This window comes from Neolamprologus brichardi, chromosome 1, assembly GCF_056152115.1.
Source record: "Neolamprologus brichardi isolate AB-2024 chromosome 1, ASM5615211v1, whole genome shotgun sequence".
In the NCBI taxonomy this organism is placed as follows: domain Eukaryota; kingdom Metazoa; phylum Chordata; class Actinopteri; order Cichliformes; family Cichlidae; genus Neolamprologus; species Neolamprologus brichardi.
In genome coordinates, this window is record NC_142104.1 from 43,486,170 (window position 1) to 43,498,290 (window position 12,121).

Sequence of the window (12,121 nt, forward strand, 5' to 3'; positions counted from 1 at the left end):
AGAGGCTTGGTAGTTTGAGCTCTTCTTGTCAAATGTCCTTGGGCAAGACACTAAACCCATGTTGCTCTCTGATGCATCCATGGGAGCATGAATGCATGTTAATGTTAGATAGAAATCACTAGCATAGAAAGACTACAGCAAAACAGTGTTTGTGTGAATGAGGCGAGTTTGACATAGAGTATTAAAGAACCAGTCCATTTACCAATTATTCAACAGAGTTTGAATGTAGGGTCAGTCCAGCGGAGTTATCACTGTCTTTCTTTAATAACACACTCTCAAAAACATTTACAGTGCTCCTCAGTATTTGTTCAATGTACTGCACACAGTGGAACACAGGCTTGTTTGAGCCTATGCTGAAGCTGTAGGTTTGCTCACTTATAAAGAAATTAACATCCTCCAAAAAACAAACATTTAATTTTAATCAAAAAACCCCCGTAGAAAACATATTGGCTAAAAGTTGGAAATTGACTTGCATGGCCAACTGAAATAAGTATTTGATCCCCGGGGAAAACATGGTGGAGAAACCCTTGTTGGTAACAATGTTTCTACCTCCGTATTTGACTGTGGGGACACTGCAAGATTTCAATCTAATATGGCGTACTGTGCTTCAAACTGTGTTCTTTGTTACCTTTAAATCATTAACATGCTCCTCCTGGTTGTTGTTTTATAATAATCACACCAACAGTTGGTTGATTTTTGAAAATAATAATACTCACAAATAGGGATGGGTATCGTTTAGGTTTTATCTGATACCGGTGCCAAACCGGTACTTTTGAAACGGTGCCGGTGCTTAAACGGTGCTCAAACCGGTGCTTAAAGAATGGAGAACACAAAATTGGTCCAAAAACCTCTCATGTTCAGCTGTTTTTTTGTAAAAAGATAACAATGTTAGCCTTTTCTGCAGCTATGGGGCATATATGGTATCACTCTTGGCTGGAAGCAGCTTAAACAATGGAAAAAACACAAACTTTGTCCAAAAACCTCTCATGTTTAACTGTTTTCCACTTTTTCTTTGGTCATTTTAGCCTTTTTGGCCAGGGTGAAGGGAGTATCTGCCATCAAACAAGAAGACAGCCGCATGTAGCTATGATGATGTTTGCTAGTTCACCTTACATGCATTAATGTAATAACGTGGTTAGCCTACTCAACGTAAATTACACACGAACAACATTAAGCTACTCACGCAGAGAAGAACGGCTGCTGCTGCATCATCATCCTCATCATTTCTGCTACACTGGCAGGGCTACGGCTACACCCGCAGTAGATGTGCTCGGTGTGAGGTCTCGCAGCAAGCTATCAAATACGGCGCATTTCTCGGCTTTAAAAAAAACGCTATGCGTCGCCAGGTGTTTCATCAGATTCGAGGTGTTACCTCCTTTGACAGTATCACAGTATCAGCTTAAAGCACTTGTTGCAGCTGCTGAGTTTGCATCTTTTGCTGTGAAGTACAGCCAGACTTTGACCGCTTCGCCTTGGGCATTTTTAATCTGTAGCTCTGCTCTAAAAGAACATACGTACCTGGACCCGCCTACTATCCTCGGAAACATAAAATGATTGGCTAGAATCTAAAGTGTATCACAGCTCAGGAAAAAAAAGCACCGAAATGTGCGCTGCTTTTCGGTTTGGTTACTACCCATCCCTACTCACAAAGCTTCTGGGTGATGATCTTTAAGCTCATTCCAAAAGGCAGGTCTACAATCCCTCACATGCTTTGACATTGCTAGGCCATTTGTATTGTTAACACCCACACCCCAACCTGAACAACTGTCTAAGTAAACCTCATCACTCGGCCCACTCACAGTCAGAGGCTACTCAGACCAAGTCCTTTGCAACCTGTTCTTCTATTGTGTGCCTTCCTCTTGGTTTGTATATATTTCTCATGTCTATTTATCTCTGCTGTCTTACTATTTATGCTTCATACCTGCACAGTTGTTGTGGAGCACCCACAGTTAGGTTGTACATGTACAATGGCAATAAAGGGCTATTATATTGTATTAAATTATCTTGTTATGCAGGTAGATGGATGGAGGGATGAAAGGGTTATCAAAAATCCAACAGTAACACCAAGTTTTTTTTAATTTTAAAAATTACAACAAAGTCTCTGTAACCTTGCACTGATCTTTGCCTAACACTAACGCTGCCATGTGCCTAAACCTAGCAAAACCGTAACCAGGAGGCATGGACTAAAAGAATCAAGCATAATGTTACAAAGTCCAGCTGCAGATCAGTAGGCGATCTTAATATCAGCTCAGCTGTCAACTAAACTGATGTCCTTGTGCAAATCGTCAAGTCTTGCTATTGCTCTGGCTCTGGATGAAGGAAGGGGAAGTCCCAGAAGAGTCATACCACCAAATAGATATGATAACAGATAAACACATCAGTCTTCTTTTGCCTGTAGATAACATGACTGAAATGCATTTTATTTATTACAATTACAGTGCACTGAACTATGTTTGTGTGCACTAGCTGCTGGCTGGAGCACCATTTGGAACAACAAGAAGTAAAACGATTCCCAAGGAACACCTGTCTTCAGCCCAGGACCTGGACACCATCTGGTCTCTTGGGGCAAGCGTCTTTCTTCTTACTATTCTATCAATAGCACATTATTACAGATAGACTCGAACATTATTCAAACATTATTTTACTCCCTTTCTGACCAATTAAGATAAAACCGATCGAAACCTCTTCCAGTCCAAAAGTTGAATTCGAGTTAGGATATAGGAGCAAGTAAAGACATAATTCTTTCATCCCTATATAAACATTTCATATAATGGATACTAATGATCGAGCTCCAACTGATTTCCTTTACTGTTTTCATTTTCACCATTTTTATCTCTTTGTGTGTATTGCCATGTGTGTTTGTGAAAACGTGTTGTCTTCTTCACAGGGCTACCTCCAGTACTCTGTGTTATTCTATGGTTACTACGGCAGGGTGAGGAAAATCGGCAGTGCAGGGTACCGATTACCCCTTGCCTACTTCCTGGTTGGAATGGCTGTCTTTGCCTACAGTTTCATCATTCTTTTGCGAAAGTAATCATTATGCTCTTTAAAACTTATACTGATGCTATAATTATCTGATGGGTTAGCAATGTGATGTCTTAGAATGATTTCAAGTTTGTTAAAACTGGGAAAAAAACAGTTAAAAGTTAATCTAATCCTTACTTATCCCTACTGAATCTATAACATTTCACAATAACATGGTCAGAGTAATGTTTAGCATAATTTCCAATCTTTGCAACATTTAATAATCAGCAACTTAATATAAAATAAAAATGACCCAATGTTTCCCAACATCGCACAAGGCATCACATTGTTCTCTTCTCCCTGTTGCTGTTAATGCTTCACTGATGGTGAAGGACTGTTATTATTAAAATAAAAAACATGATGTGCAAATCGTCTGATAATATGAAAAATAATATTTCTGCAGAATGGCAAAGAATTCCCGCCTGAGCCTGGCGAGTGCTTCTGATGAAAGCTTCACTTTCTGCTGGAGAGTGTTCTGTGCCTGGGATTACCTGATAGGAAACCCAGAGGCTGCAGAGAGCAAAGGAGCTGCCATTGTTAACAACATCAGGGTCAGAGAAGAATGTAACTTGAACTGTGCAATTAATATTTTTTTAAGAACGAGATATTTAAATTATGACCTAAGCACAAGTGACTATCAATACTTTTCTGCACAGGAAGCCATTGTCGAGGAGCAAGAAAAGAAGAAGGATACCAGTCTGTAAGTGCTTATTTGTGAGCATTGTTTTGTATGTTTTCTGTTTGTCCAGCTTCCTCCAGCTCAGTCTATTGAAGCTATCGGTGAGTGACTGTTTATTTACTACCCAAAAAGTTGATTCTGTTCATCTGGACATAGCGTTCAATGCAGAAGCGTTTCGTCACTCAGCCAAGTGACGTCTTCAGTCTCAGCTGACTGCAGGTTTCCCCAAACTTATGAACAGTACATTTGCATAATGACTGAAACCAGCCCACTGGTGAACAATGGGCTATGAGGTCAGTTTCATGATCATTAATATGCAAATATTCATGACCATTGATCAAAAACCATTGATTTGGAGAATGGCTGCAATCACAGCATTGTGAGATGGGCAGGTACCTCAGGCTAGGCTCAAGGCATGCTGAAGAGATTATGTCTCTTAGAGCAGCGGTCTCCAACCTTTTTTACGCCACGGACCGGTTTATGCCCGACAATATTTTCACGGACCGGCCTTTAAGGTGTCGTGGATAAATACAACAAAATAAAACTAGTACCGGTACCGAAAAAAATAAGATTTATTCATAACACACGTGAAAAGACCCAGGAAAACAGAGTAAACGATAAAAACGATAATAAAATAACGCTGAAAACCGATAAAAACCCTGAAAACTATACATTTCACACCTGAGCCTCAACTCTCGCGGCCCGGTACCAAACAACTCACGGACCGGTACTGGTCCGAGGCCCGGGGGTTGGAGACCGCTGTCTTAGATTATCTCAGAAGATAACGATGAGGTGGCTGAGGAAGGGGAGGTAAATTCTGCTTAGACTGCAGGAGATGGATGGATACAGATCTTTAAGTAGCCACAATTCCTTGAAGAACAAGTGCATCTCCTGACACTGAAAATGGCAGTGACATGTAAATCATTGGTGACACTGAGCTACAATACTTTACTTTAGGCAGAAGTCTAAGTTGATTAAACCCAAAGATTTTCTAATGTTTAAAATCTATACATTTCCAAATCCTTGACATTTTATATTCTAGGTTCAGTGTTGGTACAGGGAGGCTAAAATCCTACAGACAGACTCATGGCTGAAGGTGGTCCTTTTGAAAGTCTATGTAAATAATGAAAGAGTCAGCAATAACAAAAAGAGGCTGGAGTGACACCTTATCTAAAGTGTATGTGGTTTAGAACATTCAATTCAATTCAATTCAATTCAATTCAATTTTATTTATATAGCGCCAAATCACAACAAAAGTCGCCTCAAGGCGCTTCATAGATACAGAGAAAAGCCCAACAATCATATGACCCCCTATGAGCAGCACTTTGGCAACAGTGGGAAGGAAAAACTCCCTTTTAACAGGAAGAAACCTCCGGCAGAACCAGGCTCAGGGAGGGGCGGCCATCTGCTGCGACCGGTTGGGGTGAGAGAAGGAAGACAGGATGAAAGACATGCTGTGGAGAGAGACAGAGATTAATAACAGATACGATTCAACACAGAGAGGTCTGTTAACACATAGTGAGTGAGAAAGGTGACTGGAAAGGAAAAACTCAATGCATCATGGGAATCCCCCGGCAGCCTACATCTATTGCAGCATAACTAAGGGAGGATTCAGGGTCACCTGGTCCAGCCCTAACTATATGCTTTAGCAAAAAGGAAAGTTTTAAGCCTAATCTTAAAAGTAGAGATAGTGTCTGTCTCCCGAATCCAAACTGGAAGCTGGTTCCACAGAAGAGGGGCCTGAAAACTGAAGGCTCTCCCTCCCATTCTACTTTTAAATACTCTAGGAACAACAAGTAGGCCTGCAGAGCGGGAGCGAAGTGCTCTAATAGGGTGATATGGTACTACAAGGTCATTAAGATAAGATGGGGCCTGATTATTTAAGACCTTGTATGTGAGGAGCAGGATTTTGAATTCAATTCTGGATTTAACAGGAAGCCAATGAAGGGAAGCCAAAACAGGAGAAATATGCTCTCTCTTTCTAGTCCCTGTCAGGACTCTTGCTGCAGCATTTTGGATTAACTGAAGGCTTTTCAGTGAGTTTTTTGGACATCCTGATAATAATGAATTGCAGTAGTCCAGCCTGGAAGTAATAAATGCATGAACTAGTTTTTCAGCGTCACTCTGAGACAGGATATTTCTAATTTTAGAGATGTTGCGCAAATGAAAGAACGCAGTCTTACATATTTGTTTAATATGTGCGTTGAAGGACATATCCTGGTCAAAAATGACTCCAAGGTTCCTCACAGTGTTACTGGAGGCCAAGGTAATGCCATCCAGAGTAAGAATCTGGTTAGATACCATATTTCTAAGCTTTTCAGCGCCGAGTACAATGACCTCAGTTTTATCTGAGTTAAGAAGCAGAAAGTTAGTGGTCATCCAAGTCTTTATGTCTTTAAGACATTCCTGCAGTTTAACTAATTGGTGTGTGTTATCTGGCTTTATGGACAGATAGAGCTGGGTGTCATCTGCATAGCAGTGAAAATGTATGCTATGTCTTCTAATGATGCTGCCTAGGGGAAGCATGTATAATGTAAACAGAATTGGTCCTAGCACTGAACCCTGTGGAACTCCATAATTAACCTCAGTGTGTGAAGAGGACTCTCCATTTACATGCACAAATTGGAGTCTATTAGATAGATATGATACAAACCACTGCAGTGAAATACCTGTAATACCTACAGCATGTTCTAATCGCTCTAATAGGATATTATGGTCAACAGTATCGAATGCTGCACTAAGGTCAAGAAGGACAAGCACAGAGATGAGTCCACTGTCAGAGGCCATAAGAAGATCATTTGTAACCTTCACTAAAGCTGTTTCTGTGCTGTGATGAACTCTGAAACCTGACTGAAACTCTTCAAATAAACCATTCCTCTGCAGATGATCTGTTAGCTGTTTGACAACTACTCTTTCAAGGATTTTTGATATGAAAGGAAGGTTGGAGATTGGCCTATAATTAGCTAAGACTGCTGGGTCTAGAGATGGCTTTTTGAGTAAAGGTTTAGCTGCAGCCACCTTGAAGGCCTGTGGTACATAGCCGATTATTAGAGATAGGTTGATCATATATAAGATCGAAGAATTAATCAATGGCAGGACTTCTTTGAGCAGTTTTGTAGGAATTGGGTCTAAAAGACACGTTGATGGTTTGGAGGAAGTAATTATTGAAGTTAACTCAGAAAGATCGATTGGAAAAAAAGAGTCTAACTTAACATCAATGGAACTAAGAGTAGCTGTTGATAATATTACATCTGTGGGATGATTATTGGTAATTTTTTCTCTAATGATAAAAATTTTATTTGTGAAGAAGTTCATGAAGTCATCACTAGTTAACGTTAAAGGGATGGTTGGCTCAAAAGAGCTCTGACTTTTTGTCAGCCTGGCTACAGTGCTGAAGAGAAACCTGGGGTTGTTCTTATTTTCTTCAATTAGTGATGAGTAGTAAGCTGTTCTGGCTTTGCGGAGGGCTTTCTTATAAAGCAACAAACTATTTCTCCAGGCTAAATGATGATCCTCTAAATTTGTGACACGCCATTTCCTCTCCAGATTACGAGTCATCTGCTTTAGGGTACGTGTTTGAGAATTATACCACGGGGTCAGGTACTTCTGATTAGAGACCTTAGTTTTCACAGGAGCTACAGTATCCAGAGTCGTACGTAGTGAGGAGGTGAAATTATTAACAAGATAATCGACCTCTGTTGGGGTAGCGTTCAGATAGCTGCTCTGCTCTGTGTTGGTACAGGGCATTGACGATGATAACAGAGGCTGGATTATATTCTTAAACTTAGTTACAGCGCTTTCAGAAAGACATCTACTTTGATAAAGTCCACTCTCCACTGCTGCGTAATCAATTATTGTAAATGTAAATGTTATCAGGAAATGATCAGACAGGAGAGGGTTTTCAGGAAACACTGTTAAATGTTCAGTTTCTATGCCATATGTTAAAACAAGATCTAGAGTGTGATTAAAGTGGTGGGTGGGTTCTTTTACATTTTGAGAGAAACCAATTGAGTCTAACAACAGATTAAATGCCATGTTGAGGCTGTCATTTTTAGCATCAACATGGATGTTAAAATCACCCACAATAATTATTTTATCTGAGCTCAGAACTAAATTAGATATAAAGTCTGAGAAATCAGACAGAAACTCTGTGTAAGGCCCAGGTGGACGATAGATGATAACAAGTAAGACTGGTTTCTGAGTTTCACAGCTGGGGTGGACAATGCTAAGCATCAGGCTTTCAAATGAATTAAAAGTCTGTCTTGGTCTTTCATTAATTAATAGACTGGTGTGAAAAATTGCAGCCACACCGCCCCCTCGACCTGTGCTTCGAGACTTCTGGTAGTTAGAATGACTCGGGGGTGTTGATTCATTTAAACTAACATAATCATCCTGCTGCAACCAGGTTTCTGTAAGGCAGAGTAAATCAATTTGTTGATCAATTATTAAGTCATGTACTAACAGAGACTTGGAGGAGAGAGACCTAATGTTTAATAATCCACATTTCACTGTTTTACTCTTTGGTTCAGATGTGGATACTGTATTGTTCTTTCTTTGTAAATGTTTAAGTTGTTTGTTGCTGGTATTTAGTTTGTTTTTTGTCTTTTTGGAAGCAGACACAGTCTCTATGGAGATGGGTTTTTGGGGGGGTAGCAGGAGGAGAGAAGCTGCAGAGAGGCGTGTAAGACTGCAACTCTGCTTCCTGGTCCCAACTCTGGATAGTCATGTTTTGAGGGGTTTAATAAATTTGTCGATATTTCTAGAAATGAGAGCTGCTCCATCCAAAGTGGGATGGATGCCATCTCTCCTAACAAGACCAGGTTTCCTCCAGAAGGTTTGCCAATTATCTATGAAGCCCACATCGTTTCTGGGACACCACTCAGACAGCCAGCAATTTAAGGAGAACATGCGGCTAAACATGTCACTCCTGGTCTGATTGGGGAGGGGACCAGAGAAAACTACAGAGTCCGACATTGTTTTGGCAAAGTTGCACACCGATTCAATATTGATTTTAGTGACCTCCGATTGGCGTAACCGGGTGTCATTACTGCCGACGTGAATTATGATTTTATTGAATTTACGTTTACCCTTAGCCAGCAGTTTTAAATTTCCTTCAATTCAATTCAATTCAATTCAATTCAATTTTATTTATATAGCGCCAAATCACAACAAAAGTCGCCTCAAGGCGCTTCATAGATACAGAGAAAAGCCCAACAATCATATGACCCCCTATGAGCAAGCACTTTGGCGACAGTGGGAAGGAAAAACTCCCTTTTAACAGGAAGAAACCTCCGGCAGAACCAGGCTCAGGGAGGGGCGGCCATCTGCTGCGACCGGTTGGGGTGAGAGAAGGAAGACAGGATAAAGACATGCTGTGGAAGAGAGACAGAGATTAATAACAGATACGATTCAATACAGAGAGGTCTGTTAATACATAGTGAGTGAGAAAGGTGACTGGAAAGGAAAAACTCAATGCATCATGGGAAACCCCCGGCAGCCTACATCTATTGCAGCATAACTAAGGGAGGATTCAGGGTCACCTGGTCCAGCCCTAACTATATGCTTTAGCAAAAAGGAAAGTTTTAAGCCTAATCTTAAAAGTAGAGATAGTGTCTGTCTCCCGAATCCAAACTGGAAGCTGGTTCCACAGAAGAGGGGCCTGAAAACTGAAGGCTCTCCCTCCCATTCTACTTTTAAATACTCTAGGAACAACAAGTAGGCCTGCAGAGCGAGAGCGAAGTGCTCTAATAGGGTGATATGGTACTACAAGGTCATTAAGATAAGATGGGGCCTGATTATTTAAGACCTTGTATGTGAGGAGCAGGATTTTGAATTCAATTCTGGATTTAACAGGAAGCCAATGAAGGGAAGCCAAAACAGGAGAAATATGCTCTCTCTTTCTAGTCCCTGTCAGTACTCTTGCTGCAGCATTTTGGATTAACTGAAGGCTTTTCAGTGAGTTTTTTGGACATCCTGATAATAATGAATTGCAGTAGTCCAGCCTGGAAGTAATAAATGCATGAACTAGTTTTTCAGCGTCACTCTGAGACAGGATATTTCTAATTTTAGAGATGTTGCGCAAATGGAAGAACGCAGTCTTACATATTTGTTTAATATGTGCGTTGAAGGACATATCCTGGTCAAAAATGACTCCAAGGTTCCTCACAGTGTTACTGGAGGCCAAGGTAATGCCATCCAGAGTAAGAATCTGGTTAGATACCAAATTTCTAAGCTTTTCAGCGCCGAGTACAATGACCTCAGTTTTATCTGAGTTGAGAAGCAGAAAGTTAGTGGCCATCCAAGTCTTTATGTCTTTAAGACATTCCTGCAGTTTAACTAATTGATGTGTGTTATCTGGCTTCATGGACAGATAGAGCTGGGTGTCATCTGCATAGCAGTGAAAATGTATGCTATGTCTTCTAATGATGCTGCCTAGGGGAAGCATGTATAATGTAAACAGAATTGGTCCTAGCACTGAACCCTGTGGAACTCCATAATTAACCTCAGTGTGTGAAGAGGACTCTCCATTTACATGCACAAATTGGAGTCTATTAGATAGATATGATACAAACCACTGCAGTGCAATACCTGTAATACCTACAGCATGTTCTAATCGCTCTAATAGAATATTATGGTCAACAGTATCGAATGCTGCACTAAGGTCAAGAAGGACAAGCACAGAGATGAGTCCACTGTCAGAGGCCATAAGAAGATCATTTGTAACCTTCACTAAAGCTGTTTCTGTGCTGTGATGAGCTCTGAAACCTGACTGAAACTCTTCAAATAAACCATTCCTCTGCAGATGATCTGTTAGCTGTTTGACAACTACTCTTTCAAGGATTTTTGATATGAAAGGAAGGTTGGAGATTGGCCTATAATTAGCTAAGACTGCTGGGTCTAGAGATGGCTTTTTGAGTAAAGGTTTAACTGCAGCCACCTTGAAGGCCTGTGGTACATAGCCGATTATTAGAGATAGGTTGATCATATATAAGATCGAAGAATTAATCAATGGCAGAACTTCTTTGAGCAGTTTTGTAGGAATGGGGTCTAAAAGACACGTTGATGGTTTGGAGGAAGTAATTATTGACGTTAACTCAGAAAGATCGATTGGAAAAAAAGAGTCTAACTTAACATCAATGGAACTACAAGTAGCTGTAGATAATATTATATCTGTGGGATGATTATTGGTAATTTTTTCTCTAATGATAAAAATTTTATTTGTGAAGAAGTTCATGAAGTCATCACTAGTTAACGTTAAAGGGATGATTGGCTCAAAAGAGCTCTGGCTTTTTGTCAGCCTGGCTACAGTGCTGAAGAGAAACCTGGGGTTGTTCTTATTTTCTTCAATCAGTGACGAATAGTAAGCTGTTCTGGCTTTGCGGAGGGCTTTCTTATAAAGCAACAAACTATTTCTCCAGGCTAAATGATGATCCTCTAAATTTGTGACACGCCATTTCCTCTCCAGATTACGAGTCGTCTGCTTGAGGGTACGTGTTTGAGAATTATACCACGGGGTCATGTACTTCTGATTAGAGACCTTAGTTTTCACTGGAGCTACAGTATCCAGAGTCGTACGTAGTGAGGAGGTGAAATTATTAACAAGATAATCGACCTCTGTTGGGGTAGCGTTCAGATAGCTGCTCTGCTCTGTGTTGGTACAGGGCATTGACGATGATAACAGAGGCTGGATTATATTCTTAAACTTAGTTACAGCGCTTTCAGAAAGACATCTACTTTGATAAAGTCCACTCTCCACTGCTGCGTAATCAATTATTGTAAATGTAAATTTTATCAAGAAATGATCAGACAGGAGAGGGTTTTCAGGAAACACTGTTAAATGTTCAGTTTCTATGCCATATGTTAAAACCAGATCTAGAGTGTGATTAAAGTGGTGGGTGGGTTCTTTTACATTTTGAGAGAAACCAATTGAGTCTAACAACAGATTAAATGCCATGTTGAGGCTGTCATTTTTAGAATCAACATGGATGTTAAAATCACCCACAATAATTATTTTATCTGAGCTCAGAACTAAATCAGATATAAAGTCTGAGAAATCAGACAGAAACTCTGTGTAAGGCCCAGGTGGACGATAGATGATAACAAGTAAGACTTCAATGTCGCCTGCTCTGGCCCCTGGAAGACAATTGACTATGGTTGCCGGTGTCTCTAGCTTCACATGTCTGAGAACAGAATCACCAATTACCAGAGTTTGACCCCCAGCGGGTGTGTCACCGAGTGGGGAAAAACGGTTAGACACATGAACGGGTTGGTGGTGTACCTGGGGCTTCTGTTTAGGACTACGCTTCCTCCTCACCGTTACCCAGCCGCCCTCTTTCCCCAGCTGCTTGGGATTTGCCGGGGAACAGCTAGCGGGGCCTACGCTATCTTCGGCTGCACCAGCTACAGGGGCCTGGCTAG

At 40.7% G+C, this 12,121-nt stretch overlaps 1 protein-coding gene across 2 annotated transcripts in view; it reads left to right on the top strand.

Moving 5' to 3' along the window:
• tmc3 (transmembrane channel like 3) overlaps positions 1-12,121 on the top strand; it is a 51,069-nt gene that overhangs the window by 11,577 nt on the left and 27,371 nt on the right. For both annotated transcript variants that reach the window (XM_087842846.1, XM_087842857.1), the window contains exons 6-9: positions 2,467-2,565; positions 2,888-3,030; positions 3,428-3,575; positions 3,681-3,724. In XM_087842846.1, the coding sequence (XP_087698972.1) occupies positions 2,467-2,565; positions 2,888-3,030; positions 3,428-3,575; positions 3,681-3,724 (434 nt within the window). The remainder of the gene's footprint in view (positions 1-2,466; positions 2,566-2,887; positions 3,031-3,427; positions 3,576-3,680; positions 3,725-12,121) is intronic.